Here is a 26,476-nt window from a genome sequence, read left to right on the forward strand (position 1 = left end):
ACACAGCACACAGTCCATAAGGGGCTAAACTGCCCCTTAGTGTCAGGGACGAGCTAGGGTAAATGTATGGGGTTATGGGGATAGGGCCAGGGTGGGATTATGGTCAGTGCTGATTCGATGGACCGAATGGCCTTCTTCTGCACTGCAGGGATTCTATATCCAGTAAGAAATTTTATTTGTTTGGATTCTCAGTAGTTTATTTCATTTTACTTTTTGTAAACTGTTAGATGTTTGCGAACCTACCCTGAATTGCGTTTCTCTTCTCGGATTGCAGAGCGCAGCAGTTAATGGACTCAAAAGCTATTGGTATTCACAGTCTGACAAGAGTTGATGATTTAGGAAAATTAAATCACATATCAGAGAATAAGGAAACACTGAAATAGATCAACCTGTCTGTTGTTTAGCACCCCCCGCTCCGCCAAAACACCAGTGGATTAAATGTACCTTCTAAACCTGCACTGAAGATAGATTAGCACTCTTCTTTGAGCTCTGAAGAAAAGTCATATGAAATTGTAATATTAACTCTATTTTTGTCTCCCCTGATGCTGCCAAACCCTCCGAGTTTTTCCAGCACTTCTCTTTTGTTTTAGATTTCCAGCAGAGTATTTTGCTTTTATATGACATTAACACTGTTTAAAGGAATATTTTTCAAACAAATGCAAAAGATGCCAATCTCAATTATGTCACAAATGAACTGAAGTGTAGTCCTGATGATGAGGTTCTCTAAATCAAATATTATTTTTCGATTGTTTGCCACATTGAGTATTCTACATATATATTTAAAATACCACTAATCAAAGTAACAAAATATAGTTATATTAACATGTATTTTAAAAAGGCATTTAGCGCACTTCCCCTTCCATGCAAAGCAACATTCATCATAATGCTTTTGAATTGAGGCCATTTTAATCAGAAAACATAGATTCCAAGTGAGCTACAAAAGCATGACTGATTTATTAAGAAGCGTCAGTGAGATAGTTACTGTACCTTTCCTTGGGAGAAAGGGAGGTCGAGGCGGAACAGCCTCCTCCCTGCAAGGTTCTACAGCAGACATCAGAAAACAAAGAAAAGAACAGTACAGCATGATAAAGTAAAGTGACAAGAGTCAAAGTGATGCACAGAAATGAGCAAAAATAGCAATGACAATGTGGTGACAGCGATACAATGCTATAGCTAACAATACACAAAAAAAATTGCAGCAACAATGCAGTAACCTGATTGGAAACAGATCACAATCGAGACATTGTCGGTTGATACTTGGAGCGGTGGTATAATTCGCTCGGCCACTAGTTAAGAGACCAAGAAAGGCAAATTTCATTTTTATTACATGGGATTCCACAAGTTTCTTTTTAAAACCAGTTATAGGATCATGTGCCATGGTTCTTCCATTTACAATTCAGGACACTGGTCTTTAAATCAAATTGGATTGCTCTTTTTCAGCCCTCTTAATTCACAATGGATGAAATGTTTCTAATTTTAGATTTTATCCAGAATTTGAGTGTCAGACTTCATCCATTTCCTTGAAAGTTGTAAAACACTAATAATGGGACCTTGAATTACAACTTTGGAAATTCTTGAAGACAACGAATGGTGGTTCAGAGTGTAATGCATTGTTATCATAAGCACCTTGGTAGAAAGCTGCACGGCATAAGTCTGAGTTTATAAAACTAAAGGACACGGATAACTTTGCTCTATGCAGTCAGGTGATTCAAAAGTGTGAAATCCAAGAGAGTCAGGAATCCACATAGGTGGAGTTTGTTTCCCCTAACATGGCAAGCACACTCTTCCTGTTTGGTCTATACGCATTTACCCAGAAAGAACAGGCACAAGTTGACAAAAGTCAAAATTAATTGTCTCTTCAGGGTGTGCATACAGCTTTATCTTCAAAGGATTCCAGAACTGTTTCTTTTTTGGAAAATCAAGTTTCCTGTTACTTTCCTAGACAGGACCACCGCATCAACTGTGGGTTCTGGAAATGATTATCTTTTCCCCAATTGTTAGTGAGAGCTGAATCTACACTTCCAGTCCTATCAATGTTGCCCTGGAATACGGTTTTATCATGATTACAGGATCCCTACAGTGCAGAAGAGGCCATTTAGCCCACTGAATCTGCACTGACTCTGCAAACAGCACCTTACCTAGGCCCAATCTCCTGCCCTATCCCTGTAATCCTGTGCATTGATCATGGCCAATCCACATCTTTGGACTCTGTTCACCTCTTTGGTTTTGTAGTGTGCTGAGAAATCAGAGCAGTACAGCATATTACGAAAGTCCCACAGGCAGCTCTGACAATAGCACTGGGGAATGCAAGCCATGACAGACTAGTACATATTGGGGAATTTCTAAAATTAGCTGCGACATTAGAGTGACAACTGGACTAGAACAATAGAAAAGTGGAATTTGGAAATAGTCAAGCTGTAGCTACTGCATAGGCAGGCCACAGTGAAAGAATTCAGGGAATAAAAGATAAACTCTACTTATGTATTTATGTTTTAATATTCAACTATAATGTAAAGGTCTCCTGAAGTTAATTAACACACAACTGAAAAAGCTTCAAGTATATAGACTCACTATGTTAAATATACAATAAATAGCAATAGAAAGCAGATTAAATCACTCTGCTGATTACCATTCAGTACGACAGGTGGGTAAAGCTTAATAAGTAACTGATGTACAAGAAATAAGTGTTGGTTGGAACTGCAGAATATTAAAATTTGTGGGCTGAGACACAGAATTTAATGAACTCTTACTTAATACAAAACTTTTTAAGGCTCTCAATTCCCACATTGCTTAATTTAAATTATTTAGTGCAAAACATGACTGAATTATCAGGAGTTGATCTTGCAGCAAGTTAGAATAGCTTGCAATGAAGGCCGGGAGGAGGGAAGAAAATTGAGACAAATAAAAAAAACCTTTGAAAATTGGGGCTGCAAGTTAAGCCTGTACACAGCTGAATGTTTTAAATGTTTCTCAGAGATTACCAATTCCACAGCAAATCAGATTCAAAAAATGCTACATGAATTCAAACTAATTCCCAAGTTGTATCCATAGTTTGAAATTGAAACTTTCCACAAAATAACATTGTTTTGCACAAGATTTTAAGTGATTGGTGAAACACCACGGTGGTAAACTTTTGGATTGTCTTAAATAGACTGAGGTAAAGCCATGACCCTGGTTCCAGTCACTAATAAAAGCAAAATTGTTATTGGTGCACTCTCCCATTGACATAAATTTTCACACGAGCAGCACTTCAGTCTAATTTAAGCAATAGATTTTTGATACTTCAAATCAATGAAGCTGAATTCACATTGCTGATAATTTGTCTACATTTGCCAGTTGGAACACAGTAACGAAGAATTACAAATTCCTAATTTATACGGCAAATGAAATTCACTCAAATTGAGCTGCTTTTAAAATAAACTATCGGCATATTGGCAGGAGAATTAAACTGTGGCAACAATAAATATTTGCAATCTGTGTACAATATAATGATTTTGTATTTATAATCACAGCATCTATTTGACAAATATGAGACAACAGTAATCAGGATTCTGCATGCTCGTGTTTTATGCATTAGTGGGTCACCTAGCGAAAATATTTTACAACTTAAAGCTACTTTAAAATGGAGGGCATGTTTTAAACTGATATATTGGTGTTTGAATGTGCAGTATATTATCAAGTTTTCATTTTGAGTGAAACCTTTCATATATTTTGTTAATACATCAACCAATTTAAAATTTCTATTTAATGCAAACATGTAAGGTATCACAAGCCAGCTGAAAGCTGCAAGAATAAAAATTCAGTGAGGCAAGCAGAGGGGTTAAGCGCTACCTATTTTAGTCTCGTGCATTAATTCTGTCACCACTCAGTGGGTTTGCAAATTGAAATAGAAGCAGACTCCCTGATACATTGAAGCTTAGCAGTTATGTACTTACCATCTCCTTGTGCTGCAGACAGCTTTGATGGTGGGGTGGTCATTCTCTTCAGGCTGGGTGGGCTTTCAGAAGAAGTAGAATCCACACTTCAAGGAGGACAAAAGGTTACAGTTATGTTGTTTGCACGTTCTCACATACTGAATTATATTATTTGTTTTACAGGGTTCTGAAGCCACAATACTCTGAAATTATTATAATACTCAAAAATTAATACACAAAAATTACAACTTCCACTGGAAAACAAATCTCTCTATTTGAGATTAATTCAGCATTTGGTTGGCACTGAAGGAAGAGAGCTCATTTTTTTGCTCTCAGAATCAGCAGAATGCAATTGTCACCTTGATAACTGATGTCAAGAATTTGTAAGTTGCAATTTAAAAAGCATGAGTTCTTGAAAAAGATGAGCCGAAACAGTCACACTGAATAATAATCTTCAAAATTCATTCAGATTATCCGCACGTTTTCCACTAGATATACCTCTTTTCAAAAATGGCCTCTCCTACATGTCTTGTTCCTTTTTGTTTAGGCATCACATACTGAGATTAACAAGCCACTCCCAAGCCTGTTATCAAAACCATCTGTACCCCTGAGGTTCCCCTTCCCTGAAGACGAAATGCCAAATCCTCACTCAGCACCTGTTCCTGACCAAGGTCATTTGGCTGCTGTTTGCATGAGATCACAGACATCAGCATACATTATCCCACTGAGACAGACACCCAAGGTTTCACAACAAATCAGGGTTTATAATGTCTAATTTGTTCTGTGCCATTCTTAATGAGTTGCTTATTCATGTCAACAATATATTTTTGCACTTGCAGTCTCAATCAAAAGCTCTATTTTCTTCCATGTCCAGAACAGACATGAATTTCAAATCATGCCAAGTCCATTTTTTGCATTCTTTTGAATGGATTGTCTTTAGGTGAAATAATGCAATCAAAGAAAATTACAAAATCGACTGCTTGAAAATTGCTTTTAGAAATTTGAAAATACTTTGAATCTTTGTATTTACTTTCAACAGTATCACATGTACCATGCCAAGTATATCAATGTACTGTTTTCATATTAATCCTGGCAGTGCATTCTCTTTGGAAAGTATACGGCCTTTTGGCTGCAATAGCGTGGGGGCAATTTGTTTATAAACCAGCCCACATTCTGAGGACCATACAATCCTAGCAGTATTCTCTCTCCAAGTTCTACCTAATTACAGTTTGAAAGTGCTTCATAAAGTGTTGTCTTTTAAATAATTCAAAAGTATTTAGTAACCATTATTAATAAATTGCTGAGTTTCCTGATGAAGTGATAAATCAGGCAAAAGCGCAGAGAGAAAATTCTGAGCACATATGCTCATTCAAAAGTCTAGGTCAAGTCAAATGGTGTTCCTTGCTCTGAACAACAATTGATTTAGACAAAAACGCGACTGGCCTATGAGATCGTGATGATAGGGGACAATTTCAGGTGGACCGCACTCACTCACTTGCGTGTGGCAAATAGGACAGAGGGACCAAAATAGCAAGGTTAATTCCAATCAAGAGAAATCCTAACACACATACCTGATCGATTTCCTTACAGGTCCTGAAATGAGTTTCACGTAGGATTTGGGGAACCAGCCCTTCTGTCCATGAACTTCTCCAAACCACCACATATCCTGCTGTTCTAAAACTGTAATGATATCATTTTTATTGAAGTTGAGGTGATTATCCTTCTTTGCTCGCCAAGGATATAATGCTTGTGCTTGAAGTCCCTCAACCTTCTCCCCCTGCCAAATAATTAAGAAGAAACAATGTTAATACAATATCCCAGTTCTAATCGCATTAGTATATTTACTGCTCACCATAATGACCCACATTCCAACATAACAAACATGTCAAACATTTTGTTCAAGTACACAGCTGGTTCTACAAGATGGCTGAATTTAGTCACTTTTAAATGGATAATGAAATTTTGAAATGATTGGTGAGGCTAAGTTTTTTTTTCTTTCATTCAAAGTCCTTTCCAAACTTCTGGGTCCACAAAACCAAATGGAACAAACCAGCTATTAAGAAATTCAAGTGTAAAAAGGGACAAGTTGGATGGTTTTCAGAGACTGGTGAAATGGCCTGTGGTTGCTGGTCTCTTTTAGAAAAGGTGACACAATGGATGAAAATATGGGTTTAATTTCTCAGACTAGTTTTCACATAAGACTGATGGGGTGAAGGCTTCCTTGCTGCCTCATCGCTTGAGGTGACCAAGCTCAAGTTAATTTTTATCAGATAAGAATCAAAGGCATAAATTGTAAGCTGTCAGTGGAGCCAAATTAGTAGGTAGTGGAAGACAGTTCATAAGCACAATGCTCTAATGTGATGAATGCAGTTATTTTACATAATTGAAGAATGGTTGAATGAATAATCATCCCATATCTCACCTTGACCAACACAAAACTCAAACGTTGAAACATAAAATTGGGGTGAAAGAAAAGATGCATACTGTAGTAAACAAGCTTAAGATAAAAATCCCATTTTCCTTGTTCAATTTTCTCCTCGCTTCCCTACAAGGCTATCAATAGTTGCGTTTCCCTCTATTATCTTGTTCAAGGAGCCATTTACTCTTGCAGTGAGCATTGTTTGGCTATTCAAATGTGACAGCATCACAGTCACATTCCATCATCCGATAGCCAAACACACACCACTATTCAATGTTTGGCAATCAGTAATGGGTATTATGACTGATGACAATCCTGGATTAAGAAGGGCAACAATCAGTGAATGCTGCACAAACCAAAGGCTGGTGTGGGAATCTTCCATGCTATGTGTGGCCCAGGAAATCACTCAACAAACACTGGATAAAAGTGACTGATTTTCAGAGATAAGCAAGACTGAGTTGACAAAAGCTTCATGGAATTGTTACTACATATAAACATTTTAGAACATAGAACAGTACAGCACAGTGCAGGCCCTTCAGCCCTTGATGTTGTGCCGACCTAAGTCCTAACCCAAGATCAAGCTATCCCGCTTCCTATCATTCTGGTGTGTTCCATGTGCCTATCCAATAACCACTTGAAAATTTCTCAAGTGTCCAACTCCACTATCACATTTTGAGAGTTTTCATGCTTCTTCCACAGTATATTAATTAGGTTAGGTTGATTAGCCATACTAAATTAACCCTAGTGTCAGGGATTAGCAGGGTAAATATGAAGAGGAATAGAGCCTGGGTGGGATTGTGATTGGTGCAGACTTGATGGGCTGACTGGCCTCCTTCTGCACTAGAGGGATTCTGTGATTCTTTATAGTGGACAATTTAAATGGCAAAGTGCTCAAGTCTCAAATTCCTACACCAAACAATCCTAAGTCAGACACAATACAGGTGGATCCAAATAAAGCTGCCTGGACACTTTAAATCCAAATCTTTGAAAAGTATTACATCAATTAGATGCATTAGATCAATTTCCTCCTACAGCCAATCTTTGTAGTCTGACTGAGACCATCTAATTTAGTACTTTCTTTTGCTCTGAACCCACGACTGCCAGGAATTGGGTTGAGCGTGTCCAAGGTCATTTCATAGTAGTACTGTAGCCATACAAGATACTTATTTCTCAGCCTGTATCAAACTTGACTCCCAAGACCTAAAGATGAAACAACTGCATTTATGGACTATAACACCATAATTTACCACTTATTAAAATTTGCCAATATTTTATATATTTATGATAGATATATGTCCATTTGCACTTAGTACCTACCTGGCCTAATACAGGTGATGGAGATGATCCAGACACAGTAGCAGGGGTGAAGGCTGATCTTTGCCGAGGTTGCCCTGTGCTAGGTACAGTCAATGATGGCTGTGTAGCCCAAGCATCCCAATTATCACTCTCGGGTTTCTCACTGCCAGTTGTGGGCCATCTAAGTGAAAATAAATTGCAAGAGTTGCAAAGTTACTTTGTTATACAACTTTTAAAAAGTCATCTTGGTCTTAATAGAACCTTTGCTTACAGGTGATCACACCTTTCTGTTTATTGAAGTTTCCATGCATGCCAGGAAATGGCAAATGGAATTTAATGTTGGCAAGTGTGAGGTGGTCCACTTTGGTAGGAAGAATGGTAGGAAGGACTATTACTTACGGGGTGAAAAACTGCAGCAGGCGACGGTGCAGAGGGACCTCGGGGTCCTTGTGCATGAGTCGCAAAAACCCAGCTTGCAGGTGCAGCAGGTGGTCAGGAAGGCGAATGGGATGCTGGCCTTCATAGCGAGGGAGATTGAATATGCTCCCATTTCTTATGTTCTTATGCTACACATCCACTGTCCAAACTACCAGAATGGCAGTTTAGCCCAGATTACCTAATCTGACTGATTTCTTTCTACTCTTGTGGCAAATAAGCACTCATCTCATTCTCACATGTCTGTTAATGTCTTCACTTAATCATCCATTCCCCACAATAAATTTGGAAGAGATGTCCACAGTCTTTGCACTAAGCAACTTCTCATGCTCAGTGATTTTTTATCTCCACCTCAACTCACCTCTTACGTGTTCATGGTCACCCTGCCATCCCTTAACCACCCCAACTACAGAAACTCCTCTGAGGCAACAGTCCCATGACCTTGCCATCTCAAGTGGTCTCATCACTTCTGCACATTTCTCACCACTCGCATATCCTGCCAATCCCATTTTCTTCTGCATTCTACTACAGCACTTTCAAATTCTCAAACTATTTAGCCTTCGGCCCTCTGTTCAACACAATGCTTTTGCAGCTCTCAGTCTGTTCAACCCCAACATTTACTTTTGACACACTCTGCTCCAGTAAAACTCTTACACTCTCTGGCCTTTCCCTTTAGCAACCACCCCACCTCAAGCCCGTCTTCATACCCTCAAATCTATGGGGTGCAGATTTGAACATTTCAGACAGATAACTGGTGCAGCCATTCATCACCAGATCCAGCTGAACCAAATCAACCTTCACTTGACTTTGCCTTATTCCACTGGATCTTTTCTTCATTATCAGCCATATCCTTAAACCTTTCACCATCTCATCCAACAAGTGAGAGTAGCTCATGAATTTTCATTCCTAATATTGAAACCATCCATTCAGCTGGCTCTGCTGCAACCAATCCTTCTCACCAAGCTAATCTGTGCTCATGCAGCCTTCAAACTTGAGCTCTGGAATATCCTTCTAAAGCTGTGTACCTCTCCTACTTCAAGGCCTTCCTTAAAACTTACCTCCCTAAGTATTGAGAGAGCAATCTTTACATCTCCTTAATGCTTGGTTGATTATATTTCTGGGACATTTTCTGACATTAAAAGGCATTATATAAATGCAAGTTTTTTTAAAAATCTTGCTAGTTTCATAATTAGCCATGAAATTAAACAAGAATCCAGATCTCCTAGTCAATACTGTAATGGTATCAATCAATTTACAATCACTGGGGCATTCTGACAATACTATCATACCCAAGTGTGTAGCAAATAAACAAATACCAGAGTGATAACTTTCTGAAACAGTTTTATTTAAGACCAAGGATTTCAGATTGCTGTGTGTGAACATATAAATGTTCAAATCCTGAATTAGTCAAGCTCTGACTTTGCTACTATCAGATGATTATTTCATGACATTTACTTCTTTCCTGTAATTCATCAGCTACTTATTGGTTCAATTATAAACTTTTAGTGCTGTACTGCATACAGATAGATTTACAGCTATTTGAAGGGATTCTCTAAACAAGGTTGCAGTTTTTAAAAAGGATAGATTGACTGTACAGCTGATTATTGTATGATGGATCATGATTTTCACAATAACTTCATTGCAGTATTAATGTAAGCATACTTGTGACACTAATAAATACACTTAACATTGTTTTTTTTTTCCCTTTCAAAACATGCAGTTACCAAAGTTCTGCAAGCATTGGTTGCATTCTTAAAGGTGATAGAAATTCTGTATTTTTCCAAATGGCTTGAAGCCATTTGAAGTGTGTCTTGTAATTTAAATATCTCCTGAAATAAAAATAATTATTTGCTGACAACTTGAGATTTACTTACACCACTTTCCCACAGGGTGGCTGAGCAGTGACCATGAAGGAAAAGACTTGGTTAGCAGCTAAACACAAGAGCACTCTAGACGGCAAACCACTTATCACTCACAGATTAAGCCTTCTTCAACTGGCTATGTTAACAGTAGACTATTTGTTACTCTGGAACCATAACCCAGGAAGAATTTGAAGTGATGGCGGAAGGAGTACCACAATTTCTAATGGTGTTGCAAAATAAATCTTAAAGGTTAGAAAATGTTGTGCAAAGCCTAAAATGGTATTTTTAGCTTTTAAGAAAGCTTATGTGCCAACTAAAGCACACAGTGCTGTTGACGTCAAATGATTGCTTAATTTGCACTTAACCATCTGTGTGCATCCATTCAGGGAAAAATGTGCCCGTCATATACCAAGATGTTGCAGCTGTAACTAGAAACAAATAAAATAGGAGGTGGCCATTTGGCTCATTAAGGCCTGCTCTGCCATTCAATACTGTCATGGCTGATCCTCTATCTCAATGTCGTACTTCTATCATACCCCTGAACACCTCTACAGGCTGACAACCTATTTCCTTCTTAAATATATTAAATGATAAGTCATATTTGAGAAAACAAAAAAAAACTGTTTACTTGTACCTACGTTGAGCTAAAATCTGCCCAATTGGAGGACATTGCAGGCTCAGTCATTGGCTGTGCAACACTTGTAGCCACCGTATGAGGAGCAATCTTCGCAGTAAGCTTTGGTCCCGGTTGCAAGTTTGGTGGCACTTCACTCTCTGGAATCTTCTCTGCATAGTTAGCAGGAAACCATCCAGTTTTTCCTTTGAGTTCACCTCCAAGCCATCCTGGTTCTCCAGTCTGACTTTCGTCCACCTATTTAAAAAAAAACTTATTTAGCTGCCTCGAATTATGCCTGGAGAAGTGCTCCTCAAAACATTACTAAGTGTGCCAAGAAAGCAGACTTCAGTTTGGCCTAGAATGACCCCATGGAAATTTAGTCTGTTGTCATTGCTTCATAACGGTTGCTTGGGTTTTTGATTTGAAAATGTGCATTTTACAATTTTAATAAATATGTGTCTAAGACTTGACAAATATTGCATAGTCACACTGGGAAAAGTGTTTATGAAGCACTAGCACAGACCACAAAAATGACTGATAGGAGAGAAACAGCACTCATTTTATTCCTCGAGTGTCACAGGGAGAACAAGCCTGGCCTAGTAAATACCTGGAACCAAAACTAGTGAAACGTGGTGTGCAACTGCTAGCTAGCATTGGCAACCACATCGGAATCACTAAAATGTAAGGTCATAAAAATGTTTCTTACAATTCTCATTTTGCAATAATTTTTTTTCCCAATTAAGGGTAGTAGTGGGCATAATGAACTTTTTGTTTGTTTTTCCAAAGAGCTACAACTTTGACTTCTTGTGTACCTTAAAAAATATGCTAACTTTGACACTTAGAAGTACAACAATTACATGCAGAATCAATACAAGGTGGGAAAGAGTTCTTGGACTCGGAAAAGTACACAACAGATGAGATTAACAGATAGACTCCACAGACATGCACCAGTGAACACATGACAATGCACCATTCCCATCATGTCAGCACCACATTTAGCTTTCTGAACACTATTAATGTCCCTTCATCAAGGGATGAAATTTCCAATTATTAAAACAACCAAGCGCAAAATTAATTATTTACAATCATTTTTTAAATATTTGCTCAATCTGACTAGATGCATCTGTCCATTCTTATCGGAATTTACCCCTAATTGCTATATCCAATTAGTTCTAACATCTTTAAATACAGTGGAGATATGAAAGAGAAGGTGACTACTCATGACAAAGTTACAGTTCACAATTGTGGTATTCCCACTGTGCCGGTAAATGCCTATCCTCTAGAATTACCATCAGTATTAAATTCATGGCAATTTTGATGCATTTATCGACTTGGAAGCGTAATCAGATTTCAGTCAATGCAATTACAAAAATGAAAGAGAACTGCACCCTTTTCCTCAATAACACTCAAACAATGTGCGTCCGTGCAACGATTATCTGCTAGATTGCTGGACTGCCCATTACACCCAATTAGGAAATTACACCTCAGATACTATATAGTGTATCATTGCACCAGTGGTCAATAATTCACATGAATAGAAAGAACCAATAGCTAGCTCTTCTTAAATAAAGATATTTAAGGGCACTGATTTGGAGTTTCACATTAAAAAAATGAATAAAAATCCCAAAGCTTCAAGTCATAATAACATATTTGATGGTCATGTTAAACCAGTGCCCTTTGTCATAATACTTCACTAGTCCTTCTAATAGAGAAAAATATGCAAGCATACAAAACAAATGGAACCCTTAATAATACTGCAGCTGACTTACCCATTCCCCTTTAACCTCCAGCAGGAAAGCAAAACATCAGAAAAAGGGCAGTAAAACGAAAAGTTATAAAATCTCATTGGCAATTAAAGAAAAACAGGATTTCAAAATGCTTTCTTCAACTAGTGGAATGGGGGTGAAGGGGGATGTATAGACCTATTACAAGATAGGATTATCATAAATATCTGATCCATTTGGTTGTTTTATAAAATATGAGAGAAAAACTTACCCTAGAAGAAACACAGCAACTCCACAGGGGGAGATAGTAAGGCATTCTTATAACTATAAGTTGTTGTCACTTACATTAATTCAGGTGGTGAGAAATAGCACAGAAATAGTGAGTACAAATGACTACTTTAAATTAAGCTCATCATGGGGCAAGTATAGAGCGTGGAAGGCAAATTTAGGGCGAAAAGAAGATTTTCATGCAAAGGGTGATCAACACACAATGGGTATTTAAGCAGTTGAAATAATAACACAAACTATTTAGGAATGGGTGCTACAATGGATAGGGGAAAATACTTGGAAGGAGCCAAATTACTTTCTCCATTCACCCTTTGATGTTGCAGGCCTTTTCACTTGCGTGTTAACGCAGCAATTCCATGGGAGTGGCATACCAGAGTTTGAAATCAGAATTTTCTGATTCTGAAGTATTAATTTGAGTTATAATATAGGACTGAAGCTCCTCTTTGTTTATAGTCTGAGCTGCAAAGCTTGAGATAGCAGATACAAACTCTTAAAAAGCAAGAGTTGCAATTAGCAGTTTAAACCTGGTGTTAACCATAATTTGGCAACTGTTAGAAATGTTAGCAGCTGAAGCTTTTAACATTCCATTATTAATCTATACCTTGTAACAGAAAGGCATCACTCCAAGTGGCCACTTCCTATGCTGTAACCATTCCATTATTCTGTATTATAAATGCTTTACCACAAGTAGTGGTAAGAAAAGTTCAATTTGAATTGGGGAAGCAGACAGGGTTGGAAAGAGGTTGCGATGGTGAACAAGCAATCATGCTAGATGGCAATGAATTTAACTTAAAAAACACAGTCTTCTTGCTCCATCTAAATTTGACGGCGCATTTTCAGAGAAGGGAAGATGCTACTTCTTCAAAGTCCTACAGATTTACTTCTCCCTGTTTAATATACACTAAAATCAATTGGGCAAATCTTTTATTGGGCAGAAAGATTGGTTTCTTACCGTTTTCCTGCCTCAAAACTGCAAAATAAAATTTGCACTATTTCTAATGATCTTTGCTAAATAAAGGTTACTTTTGATATTTAATGGAACACCCTGAATATAAAGTCTGCAAAGAGATATAGATAGTCTAAATGACTAGGCAAGAAACTGGCAGATGGAGTACAATATTGATAAATGTGAGGTCATCCATTTTGATAGGAATAAAGGCAAAATAGACTATTATTTAAATTATAAAAAATTGCAGCATGTCCTTGTGCATGAATCACAAAAAGTTGGTTTAAGGTGCAGCAAATACTCAAGGCAGCAAATAGAATTTTGTCCTTCATTGCTAGAGGGATGGAGTTTAAAAACAGCGAGGTTATGTTGCAGCTGTATAAGGTGCTGGTGAGGCCACACCTGGAGTATTGTGTACAGTTTTGGTCTCCTTACTTGAAAAAGGATATACTGGCACTGGAAGAGGTGCAGAGGAGATTCACTCGGTTGATTCCTGAGTTGAGGGGGTTGGCTTATGGGAAGAGACTGAGTAGACTGGGGCTATACTTATTGGAATGCAGAAGAATGAAGGGGTAAACATTTTAAGTTATGAAGGGAATAATGAGAGAGAGGCAGGGAGGTTGTTTCCACTGGCAGGTGAAACTAGAACTAAGGGGCATAGCCTCAAAATAAGGGGGAGCAGATTTAGGACTGAGTTGAGAAGGAACTTTTTCACCCAAACATTTGTGAATCTGTGAAATTCCCTGCCCAGTGAAGCAGTTGAGGCTACTTCATTGGATGTTTTTAAGACAAGGATAGATAAATTTTTGATCAGCAAAGGAATTAAGGGTTATGGCGAGCGGGGGTAAGTGGAGCTGAGCCCACGAAAAGATCAGCCATGGTCTTATTGAATGAAAGAGAAGGCTCAAGGGGCCAGATGGCCTATTCCTGCTCCTAGTTCTTATGTTCTTACGTATTAAGTCTTTGGAAGTATTAGTAACTTGTAGACAAATCATGAATTACTACTACAGAAATGCACATAACTAAGCAACATTTTAATTCAGAAAATTTCATCGATCTAAATACATCCCAGCACAACTCACCACTGCAGGGCTGAAACTGAATTTCAGCACTTGTATGACAAAATGAGCCAATGGTGTTATAAGGACATGTTTTCCTGGACTGCTACCCAGGCAAATAGAAGAGCTTTAATATGGCCACATTATGCAACAAATTAGAGTTATAGAGGCTCACAGCATGGAAATAGGCCCTTTGGCCCAACTTGTCCACGCCGCCCTTCTTTTTAAAACCCGAAACTAATCCCAATTGTCTCATATGGCCCATAAATCCCTCTATGCCCATCTTACCCATATAACTATCTAAATGTTTTTTAAAAGACAACATTGCACCCACCTCTACCACCACCTCTGGCAGCTTGTTCCAGACACTCACCACCCTGTGTGAAAACAATTCTCTCTCTGGACACTTTTGTATCTCTCCCCTCTAACCTATGCCCTCTAGTTTTCAACTCCCCTACTTTTGGTAAAATATATTGACTACCTAGCTGATCTGAGCCCGTCATTATTTTACAGACCTCTATAAGTTCACTCTTCAGCCTTCTACACTCCAGAGAAAAAATCCCTGCCTATCCAGCCTCTCCTTATAACCCAAACCATCAAGTCCCGATTGCATCCTAGTAAATCTTTTCTGCACTCTTTCAAGTTGAATCACATCCTTTCTATAATTATAGAACATTAACTGAAATCATTCAAAGAAATATTTTTTAACGTGCTATTGGAACATTAGTCTTCAAGATCAGTGCTGGGCCTCTGTTATTTGTCATTTATATTAATGATTTGGATGAGAATATAGGGGGCATGGTTAGTAAGTTACCATGTGTGCAGATGACACACATATTAGTGGCATAGGGACAGTGAAAAAAGTTCTCTAATTGCAACGGGATCTTGATCAATTGGGCCAATGGGCTGATGAATGGCAGATGGAGTTTAATTTAGACAAATGCGAGGTGATGCATTTTGGTAGACTGAACCAGGGCAGGACTTACTCAGTTAACGGTAGGGCGTTGGGGAGATTTACAGAACAAAGAGATCTAGGGGTACGTGTTCATAGCTCCTTGAAAGTGGAGTCACAAGTGGAGAGAGTGGTGAAGAAGGCATTCAGCATGCTTGATTTCATCGGTCAGAACGCTGAATACAGGAGTTGGGATGTCTTGTTGAAGTTGTACAAGACATTGGTAAGGCCACTTTTGGAATATTGTGTGCAATTCTGGTCACCTTATTATAGAAAGGATATTATTCAACTAGAAAGTGCGCAGAAAAGATTTACTAGGATGCTACCGGGACTTGATGGATTGAGTTATAAAGGAGAGACTGAATAGACTGGGACTTTTTTCTCTGGAGCGTATGAGGCTGAGGGATGACCTTATAGCTGTCTACAGAATAATGAGGGGTACAGACAAGGTAGATAATCAATACCTTTTCCCAAAGGTAGAGGAGCCTAAAACTAAAGGGCATCGGTTTAAGGTGAGAGGAGAGAGATACAAAAGAGTCCAGAGAAGCAATTTTTTCACAGAGAGGGTGGTGAGTGTCTGGAACAAGCTGCCAGAGGTAGTAGTAGAGGCAGGTTCAATTTTATCTTTTAAAAGGCATTTAGATAGTTACATGGGTACGATGGGTATAGAGGGATGTGGGCCAAATGAGGCCAATTGGGATTAGCTTAGGGGCCTTTAAAAAAAAAAGTGGCTTGGACAAGTTGGGCTGAAGGGCCTGTTTCCATGCTGTAAGCCTCTATGACTCTAAGCGTAATAGCTGGATTTTTCAGTCACGTTTCCCCATTTAAAACTGCTGCACATCACTAGCTGTCTCAGAGAGAAAGGTATAAAATACTTACCATTATGACATCCCCAGGATAAATAGTAACCTCGTCATGGCTCCTAGCCTCAAATGGATACAATGCTCTATAATATACAATCTTAACACCATCTTGATCAGTATTTACAGAGGTAGGCTTTTCTGTTGGGAGGCGCAAGAGAGAAAAAAAAAATTTTAGAACTTGTTTTACATCTTGCTTTAAAGGTTGAAATCAAAGCTTAAAATATTGATGCAGCAAGCAGACCTCTAAGATTTGAAAATTTGTTTTGTCTTTACTGTGACATGACCAATAACCACAGCTGTAATAGGAGTTTGAACACGTGCAGGAACATACCTGAAGGAATTCCGGCTCATCAAATTGGGCATTATGGATTTTAGATGTGGATTCCTTGCCATTGTAATCCGGTAGTTAACAATTTACAGAAAAATACTAAATCTGCAGTCCAAGCCTGTTTGAAATGGACCAAATTGGATCCAAGCTAAACGTTTTGCTCTGATTACAGAAGGCAAGAATTTGCTTCAGTGACTCCTGCACTGCTGACCATGGGACTTCCGATTTTACCAATCAAGCTTGAAATTAACATTTTACTGAGACAGGTATCTACTGCTTATTGATCTTATAATTGAGCGATTCTTGTGGGTACCAGTTTAAGTTCTAAAAATATCCCCATCGTAAATGAGCCTGAAGTAGCTGTAATTATGCCAGTTTTTAAGTGGAAACATACACAGATCTTGTGACAATGCATTTCACTTCACCAATATCCAGTTTGTTAATAGGTTTGCAATAAAGACAAAATCAACCAGTCTTTTTAGAAGGTATGAAATTGATGGAGCAACAAGCCCATTATTAGTTTATTTTCTGTCCATTCTTAAAAACACAAAAACGGTGTCAATTAAAAAAAGTTAATGTTTATTTATTAGTCACAAGTAGGCTTACATTCACACTGCAATGAAGTTAGTGTAAATCCTCTAGTTGCCACACTCCAGTGCCTGTTTGAGTTTTGAACCGATTAGCAGAGTTTTCATATGGAAATATGTTACAAAAACTGAACTTGCAGGAACTTTAAAGACAGAGTTCAAACTAATAAACACTACAATGATCAAATAGACTTCAATCCCGTACAAAGTCATTCATGAAGTCCGCTGGAGGTTTATATTTAAGCTTTTACCTGAGAACACATTCCAATATCCAGTTCCATAATATTATAAACTAATCTGTTCAATGTCCTTTGAATAAGACATTAAATCTCAAGATCTTTGTTATTATGGTTCAGGTGGGTGCTAATGAACTTACTGAATTATTGGAAGAATAATTTGGGTCGCCTTGCTATAGGATTATTAAACTGGAGAGAGTGCAGAAGATATTTACAAGGACATTGCCAGGGCTCAAGGAACTGAGTTATAGGGAGAGACTGGACCGGTGAGGGTTCACCCCCGCCCCACCCACCCACACACACACACACGAGTGTGGTACATTTGTGGAACGAGCTGCTGGAGGAAGCAGTTCTGGCAGGGACACTGACAACATTTAGGCATTTGGACAGAAACATGGATAGGAAAGATTTAGAGGGATAATTGGCCAAATGCAGGAACTGGAGTTAGCTTAGATGGGCATTTTGGTCAGCATGGACCAGTTTAGGCCAATGGGTCTGCCCCTGTGCCATAGATTCTATGATTCACAGTACAGTGCTCCACAAATATTGAAAGCAGAGGTAAACAATACCTTTCACAAGAACAGTGGGTTCTTGGGGTGCAAGATCATGCAGCGAGCAGATCTTTACACTCAGGAACATCAAAGCAGAGCGTGGAGTATCAGAAATCACTTGTTGCTAAGTTTAATGATTTCAACATGGCTTTCAAGATTAACCATCGACAGTCGCTCTTGTACACCACAAGGCAGTATGGCATCTTGTAACAGTGTGTTAAGACCTTCAAAGCCTTATCCCATAACTCCAGCTGCTGCATGAAGACCACCAACTCCTTCAGTATCAGAGGGGTACTACATAGAATTTCTAACCCTTTCATTATTGCTTATCTATTTCATCATCAGAAAGCTGATGGTGAAAGCAGACTCAGACATCCTGTAGTAATACCACTGGTTGATGGACCTGGGTTTTGCAGATATCATCACTGTGTAAATTGCACACTCTCCAGGACATGACCACCAATTTTGAGAGGAACTGTGTCAAGGTTGGTCCACACATCACCTGGGAGAGAACCAGCTGTGACAGCTGGATGATAGAAAGGTCTTCTCTCTATCAGGCAACAGAACATCACGGATATCAACCACTTCTACCTCAGAAGCAACATCTTCAGGGAGAGCCATTGACATCTTTACAAGAATTGGTAAAGCAGCATCAGCTTCCCGCAGTCTCGTCATCCAAAACCATCAACACGGCAATGAAGCTATGACTCTACATGTCCATAGTAGCACAAACTGCAATCTATGCCAGAGAGACATGGAAAAGAACAACGGTGTCATGCAAGTTAGATGCCTTTCACCAGCACTATCTACGCAAGATCCTGTGCATCACATGGAGGTATCGCCAATGCAGAAATGTTACAGAGAACTGGACAACAGTGCCTGCAAGACATCATGAAAGGGAGATGACTAAAATTGGCAGGACACATATTTCGCCTTCCAGAGTGGCTAGCAGAATGGACACCGCCAGATGGAAAAAGAAAACAGAGCTGGCCAAAGAAAATCTGGCAAAATACATTTAAGGAGGCAGAACACCTGGACTGAAGTGACAGAAATTGAGATAGACCAAGACTGGTAGTGGAGCACAACCAAGTCTCACTACATTTTACAAATGGCTCTCAAGCTACTTTCACATTTTTTTTTAATTAGTGTTATAAGAAGGTTTACATTAACACTAATGAATTTACTGTGAAAATCTCCTAGTCATCACACTCTGGCACCTGTTCTGGTACACTGGGAGAATTTGGCACAGCCAGTGCTTCACTTCTCGTAAAATATACAAGATGCACTACTGATCACAGCATGTGTTGAAAAAACATACTAAACTTACCTTCAATTAGTTTGAACTTGTATCCTGTGTCTACTGTTGAAACTTAAATGGAGGCAATTTTCCACGTTTACCTTTTCCTTAATGTCCACATTTTGCATACCTTTCAGAGGATTACCTCTCTTATATTTCCGTTAAATGCTCAAGCCCCAAGTTTCTCTATCCTCAATGAGAGTGTAGTCAACATTGCAAGAAGGGAGAAAACAGGTTTTTCAAAAATTGCCAATTTGCCAGAGATTACCTGGTGTCTGCCATCCACTCCGAGATTGCTCTTTTAATGGTTCCAGGTGCTTTTGAAACATTCGGTTTAATACTTCCTGCTTGCTTTTTTCCTCTGATTCTCTCTTTTGAGAAGTTTCATCCCGTCTTCGATTTTCCTCTTCCTGGAGATTTCGCAGTCGTTCTTCCTCATCTCTTTGAACTTGTTCCTGCCAAAGTTTATCACGTTCTAGGGCAGATCTAAAAACAAGTGCTTAACTTAATTCTTCAGACTTTTGCAAGACACATATAAGTATGGAAATCATGAGCTTAGAGTGCACCATTCTCTTTTAGAAGTCAAAATTATTAGACTTCTGGTATCAAAAAACAAAACTAGCACCTAGTAAAGCCACATTCATGAAAACAAATAGAAATGCATGTCAAGTCAACACTATTCATTTTTCTTTCAGCCGCTTTGAAAGCTTTATCTCATCCTTTGCACACTTGTGAGCAGGACTAAATTAAGTAACCTATGCTCTACACCTGGGAAATTCCCTCAGTTCCAATTCCACTCAAATTGTTATCTTCCCCTTTGTTCTTCAGTCTTTTCTACCTAATCACAAGTGATCTTTCTTCGTATTTTTAGCCAAATTCTTTTATTCAAATGGTTAGCACAAGGAATTGGTTGCTTGCCTTATAATGAGACAAATGTGCAGGATATGGTGAACATTCTGCCCCCAATCCTAAGTTAAATTTCACAACTTGTACAACACTTCAATCGCCAGTGCAGAACACAAGTCAAAAAGCATCACCACTGGTGAGGATGGCAATTAAAATATTAGGTAGAGCTAAGCAGTTGGAAATGGCAATTTAAATTCACAATTGTGTGGAACCATTCCCTTGACTGCCCAGGAATGAACACTTCTGTTGGATAGTTCCTGAAAAATGAATTTATGTGAAAAAGAACACAGCCATCACATGGAAACCAACCAGAAAATAGCACTATATAAATACAGGAAGGCTCAAACCAGGAAACTACTTTTAACCTAGGAACATATTTTTGTCCTTTTAAATGAAGAGAGCAGTGGGTCCTCCTATTTTTGACATCTCAGTACTTTGGCCACTGCTCATTTGACATGAGACACTGTGAATGTTCCTCAAAGTTAGATTCCAACAATCTGAAACTAATCCAACAATCTAATTACCTCTAATTTATTTCTATGTGCAACATGATGGGGTAAATGGCAGAGATGCTGACCACCTGAACTACAGGAACAAAATTACCACTTCAATTTTTTTCTACATTATTTAACCTACTGATGCAAAATAACTTGTCAAAGTAAACAAAGGAAATTATGAGATTTAATACAAGCTGTTGACGCTGTAAAATCTTTTAGTAGAGTGACTGTGACAAAGACTTTCCTCTTTCGGCAAGTCAGTGACAGTGGTTGTTAATTTAGTATTCTAATTGAGCACAAAGGCAGGAGAAGTTTCTTCACTGCAGCATGACGGCTTCACTACAGGGAGTAATGATAGAGACCATGGTTTTTTTTTTAAAACAAGGGGAACATTTTTTGATTTGATTTATTGTTGTCACATGTATTAATATACAGCGAAAAGTATTGTTTCTTGCATGCTTGCAGACAAAGCATACTGCTCACAGACAAGGGAATGAGACAGTGCAGAGTATAGTGTTACAGTCATAGCTTGGGTGTAGAGAAAATCAACTTTATGCAAGGTAGGTCCATTCAAAAGTCTGATGGCAGCAGGGAAGAAACTGTTCTTGAGTCAGTTAATACATGACCTCAGACTTTTGTATCTTTTCCCTGATGGAAGAAGGTGGAAGAGAGAATGTCTGGAGTGCTTTGCCGAGGCAGTGCGTAGTGTGGACAGAGTCAACGGATGGGAGGCTCGTTTGCATGATGGATTGGGCTACATTCACGATCTTTCGTAGTTAATGATAAACATTTGAAGCAGATGATGATACAAGACAATATGGAGGCAGCAAGCGAGTGGGATTCATTTTGGATTGTAGCAAGAAGCAACACAAACTATTCATCCCATCGTGTTCATTAATATAAATTTCTATGATTCAAAAAATATATAATACTGATCAAAATCTTCTGAAGGTTAACAACATTCACTTGTAGGCAAACTTCACAATTGCTTACTGATACCTAAACCATCTATTGAAGTGGAGTCTCTCTCGCAAGAGAGCTAAGATGTTAACTCTCCTCTGCGTGTTCCTCCCTGACTGCAGATTCCCTCTCTCTGAGCTTTTAATATTGCTGCCTGTTCTTGGTTTGCTAAGTATGAAAAAGGAAACATTAGAATAGTAACTGCATATAAAACCAAAGAGATCTCAAAAACAGCAGCCTAATCAAATTATTCATTTTTAAAAAGTTATACAATAACTTCTTCAAGGATAAGAGGCAGAGGCACTCCACTTACAGATCTGAAGGTCTCAGATTCCACATTTGGCCAGTGCTAAGCTATTTGATCTCAGCCAGGGCAACAGATGGTTATTACAAATGGCTTCTATAGCAGTTTGACTGCATTGAGGTAAAAACATCAGTATCCCCAATTCTGATTAACATTCATTCATCAAGTTTGTTGCCAAGTCTATAAATGTGGATGCAGCAGGGAGATATGGGGAGGTCAGTGGGGAACAACAGTATCAAACATGACAGAGAAACATGTTAAATAAGCCTGCCAAAAATCAGTTCAGACTTGCATGACATATGATCACCTGGACAAGGAACCAGACATTTAAGCAACTTGTGCAGAAATGGTTCAAAATTAAATAAAACTGGAAATAAATAAAAAGGGAAAACTGGGATAACATTCTTCAAAATCTTCAATGTGACTGACACATTATTACATAGAATATAGTAAATGCTGGCTAATAAGCAAAGTTAATGCAACCTGTCCATAGAGTTTAACCTTTTAATCCCTAGGATCATGCTGGTCAATTGTTGCTGTGGCCCTTCCAATGCCAACATGGTACCTCATCCAAGCGGATGCTACTCATGTAGACCCTCAACAACGAGCATGCATAAACTATTTTACTTCCTGTGTATGTGGGAGGGCAGAGGGGAAGAGGGAGAGAGCTCTTGAGATCAAACCTGGAATCATTGTTGTGTCTTTTTTGAGGGAAGAACATTCTTCTATTATAACGCATCTTGTCTACATCTTCAAGACAAGGTCAACATTGGTGATAGTTTGGAAATGAATGCATGTCCCACATCCTTCACTACAGGAGAGGCAGGGAAGAGGGCAGTAAGAAAACCAGGAGATACACAAACCCTTCACTCACAAAAAAAAGCACAGAAGGTTTAAGAAGTGAGGGTCATGGTTAAAGGAAAGCTGTGAGTAAAGTAGCAGCAAAATCAGTTACTGATCTTGACAGCTAGTAACAAACACCTCATCCTCTCTGTAGTGCCAGCAATGCATTCCTGTAGCTTGGAAACTGCACAAAATGCATAAAATTCAAATACCTCTGAGCAGCTTCTTTCTCATATTGTCTTTCAAGTTCTGCTGTCCTCCGCTCTTGCTCCTTCTGCTTTTGCTTTTCAAGTTCAGCTTCCTTCTGTCGCTGCAATTGCTGCCTGCTGTGAATTTCTCTCAGTTCCTATAAGTAAGCAAAGATGTGCAGTGTAAAGATTTCATTTTGAAAAATTAGAAAAGTCAACCTTGAAGCAGTCAACTGGAGTATCTCAAACACCTGCTAAACCAGCTAATGAATTAAAAAAACAAAATTGAACCAAGATACTTCTTTCCCAATCTTCTCAACCACACTACTGCATTAACAGCCCAAACATCAGGTGACATACACAGTACCATATCCCAACGGCATGAAAGGAAATATTGCAAAAGTGTTAGTATAGTGTACATGAGAGTCCTAGGAGAAAAACAATACTTGTGATTAGAAGTCAACCTTCTAAACCAAGGCAAGAGAACCCCCAAAACTAAGGTAAGAGGATGTTAAAAACACAGCCAATTGTACATTAGAAGTTAGGAATGGAATACATCCGTGATACAGGTATGACAAACCAAATCAGAGTATCTGCAACTATACTGCCATCAGTGAAAGGGTTTGTTTCCTATGGCCTCTTCTTGGAAGGTATTAATGATTCAACTAGCTATGTGCACCATTATGAAAGGATTAAGTCATGCAATGAAAATTTTACTTTTAAGCAGAATTGCCTTTGAAGGCAAACAAAAAGATTAATAGCTTATTTTTTTAAAAAGTTATTGCTTAAAAAATGTGTATTCAATCAAATGTTTAATGCATAAAACTATATTTTAACGTTGCAAATATAGAATCCGCGCAACACACAAGGGATGCGGGTAGCATAAGCTAAGTGTGGAAGTATTTGAAACTGCAAAATATCACTCCATTCGCTGCCATGGCCAATTTACAGGCAACACCATGTGCACACTTCAAACAAGGGAGCTGATGGAAAGATTAAATGCAATAGTTACTGAGCAACAGCATCACAAGAGGAACTTCTTTCAAACTTACAAAAACTGTAGGGGGCTGGGAAGTAAGGAAGAAGAAAATATCAAATGAATAAAGAGGAAACAACATGAGATCAAACTACTTTCTTGTCAAGATTCCGCATACATTTTTAGTTTGCATTATGCACATTCAAAAGAGGTTACTGCCCAATAGTTCTATATTTTCCCCATGCATCCTGAAATTCATACAAGTTAAATGCTTTTATCCCCACTTGCATCAAGCTCGAAATTTTTCAATTTCCAAGCAGCTATGCAGCAAAATGAAGACAAGCTCTAGTGTACAGTTCCACGAGTAGCAATGAAAATAAGCAGCTCTGATCTTAACAGTGCTTGCTTAGTTAATTGGACAGGTGGGCAAAATTTCTTGGCCTGTATTGATGTTTCTATGCTTATCAACAGTTACAAATTTGACACGAGGGAAAAAAGCTAGATTGGGATATTTCCTGTGGAATACACTGGTACACCTTCAAGCCCTAAACCAATCATCTATATGATGGAGGACTGGAGAGGGTCATTAAACAGAATACTCTTACATTTAAAGACTTGCCTTTCCCCTATTGATGTTATGAATTATGATGATACTTCTGATCACTCAGTGACGCCTACATACAAGATAACAGAACTGCATCAGAAAATTAACTGGAGCAAAATGAAAATTAATCCCTCTAAAACAACTTGAAACTCTGGTAAATAAAAAGCACTAAGACACAATAAATTTCTTCTCAGGAACTGAATCTTTCCTGCCCTTCAAAAAAAATATGCTAGCTTTGTTGGTAGAACTGAAGGAAAATTTAGCTTTTTTTCCTCCAAACCCCTCCTAATGTGGCCAATACAAAATCCTTCTCAAAAGTAGATAGTTGAATTATCAATTTATGGCAGAATTGTGATGAAGTTCCAAAATATATTGGGACTAGAAAAATACGTTTTACAGTTTTAATGCTACATACAGTCCCTTCTGAAGCTATTATTAAAAAATAGAAGCACAGTAAAGCACAAGATCAAGCAACTAAAGTAAACTGCTGCATTGTGAGCAGATTAACCAACTAAGTTTGGGTGTTAAGATGTCAGTGATCTAACTAAGAAAGGAACAAGGAGCACAGTGAAGAGAACCTCATTAGGCAAAAATCAACATAGTAGCTAAAAATTACTTCAACTTCAATAGCACTTACCCACAGCCAATACTTTGCTATCAAGTTTAGTTTATTAGACGTCTATAGCTGAGCAAAAACGAAATTACGTACATTGAATAATGAACTAAAAAGGTCATTACCAAAATTCTGTACAAAGTTTACTTCTAACATCGAAAACCAAATACTACTTGAACTGTGCATTTCTAAATAGAAAATTCAGATTGATCCACAGGCCAGAATGAAAACTCATACATAGTGCACAGAGAAGTAAACTGATATCATAACATGAGCTCAATAATAGCCAACACTGAAAATGCTGAAACACCAGGACTGGTTAATCATCAATTACAGGGCCACTAAATAGAACAGATTTTATTTCCAGTTTTGTCTTTATCTCCCAAAGTCATTAACTCGTGCAGGAGCCTCGACAAGATTAATTATTCAGCAGGCTACACAACCTTAAGGGCAAATTCAGGCTCAGGCTCAGGCTCGTCTATATCTCGACATTACTATACAGCGACCTCTGCTGGAAAGTTAATCAAGAGCAGGAATCATGGTTGAATTTCCTCACTTCATTAAGAGTAATTTATTGGCCCAAATGAGATCAGATAGCTAAAAGCAGACAGGAAATTGAGGCTGGGACTTTAATATCGCTACAGCTAACTGCTGTTAGAGTTGCCAGAAGTTAAATTTACAAATTGAATGTGCCCAAAGAACAAGTGTGAAATCGCAAAAGCACAAATATTTTATACTTTAATATTAATTGAAATGACCAGGAAATTTGGACCATAACAACAGTTGAGGTGCAAGCGGGTTGTGGTGATTTTAGCCATGGGCTTCGACAATCAAGGAATCCAAGACTAGGCAATCAAATGGAAATTGTTTACCTGAAGTAGATTCCTGCAAGTTTAATGCAAATCAAATAAGGGAGGGGAAGGCTAAAAGTAGCAAAGAATTCTGGTGGGTTCAGTCACTATGGTTCAACAGCTTTAAGCTCAGCATTAATGACCTAATCTTCTTTTGCTTGTACTGCTCTTAAACTCTAATTACAAAATTATTTCAATTCCTGATTTTACTTCATTCTAAATTCAATTTCAACAGTGGTTGTTATTCTTGAAATCTATACTGGCTGCGGGGGAAAAAAGACAAAAATCCATACTGCAAACTTTACATAGGTATCCACCCTTCCAGCTCAGTGTGGATTTAAGCCATAAACACCAGAAGGTGC

General features: G+C 38.4%; 1 protein-coding gene across 4 annotated transcripts in view; it reads right to left on the reverse strand.

Annotated features, from left to right (window-relative positions):
- The window catches only part of itsn1 (intersectin 1 (SH3 domain protein)), a 198,043-nt gene that overhangs the window by 76,078 nt on the left and 95,489 nt on the right, over positions 1 to 26,476 (reverse strand). For 2 of the 4 annotated variants that reach the window (XM_080203672.1, XM_080203671.1), the window contains exons 17-25: positions 23,095 to 23,228; positions 19,641 to 19,858; positions 16,390 to 16,511; positions 12,312 to 12,326; positions 10,565 to 10,797; positions 7,651 to 7,810; positions 5,486 to 5,691; positions 3,936 to 4,021; positions 988 to 1,041 (exon numbers count right to left, since the gene is read on the reverse strand). In XM_080203672.1, the coding sequence (XP_080059798.1) occupies positions 988 to 1,041; positions 3,936 to 4,021; positions 5,486 to 5,691; positions 7,651 to 7,810; positions 10,565 to 10,797; positions 12,312 to 12,326; positions 16,390 to 16,511; positions 19,641 to 19,858; positions 23,095 to 23,228 (1,228 nt within the window). Of the gene's footprint in view, positions 1 to 987; positions 1,042 to 3,935; positions 4,022 to 5,485; positions 5,692 to 7,650; positions 7,811 to 10,564; positions 10,798 to 12,311; positions 12,327 to 16,389; positions 16,512 to 19,640; positions 19,859 to 23,094; positions 23,229 to 24,122; positions 24,138 to 26,476 lie in introns of all 4 variants that reach the window. The other 2 variants (XM_080203670.1, XM_080203673.1) reach the window with 2 other exon arrangements.

Source organism: Carcharhinus amblyrhynchos, chromosome 15, assembly GCF_965287045.1.
Source record: "Carcharhinus amblyrhynchos chromosome 15, sCarAmb.v2.hapA, whole genome shotgun sequence".
Classification (NCBI taxonomy): Eukaryota; Metazoa; Chordata; class Chondrichthyes; order Carcharhiniformes; family Carcharhinidae; genus Carcharhinus; species Carcharhinus amblyrhynchos.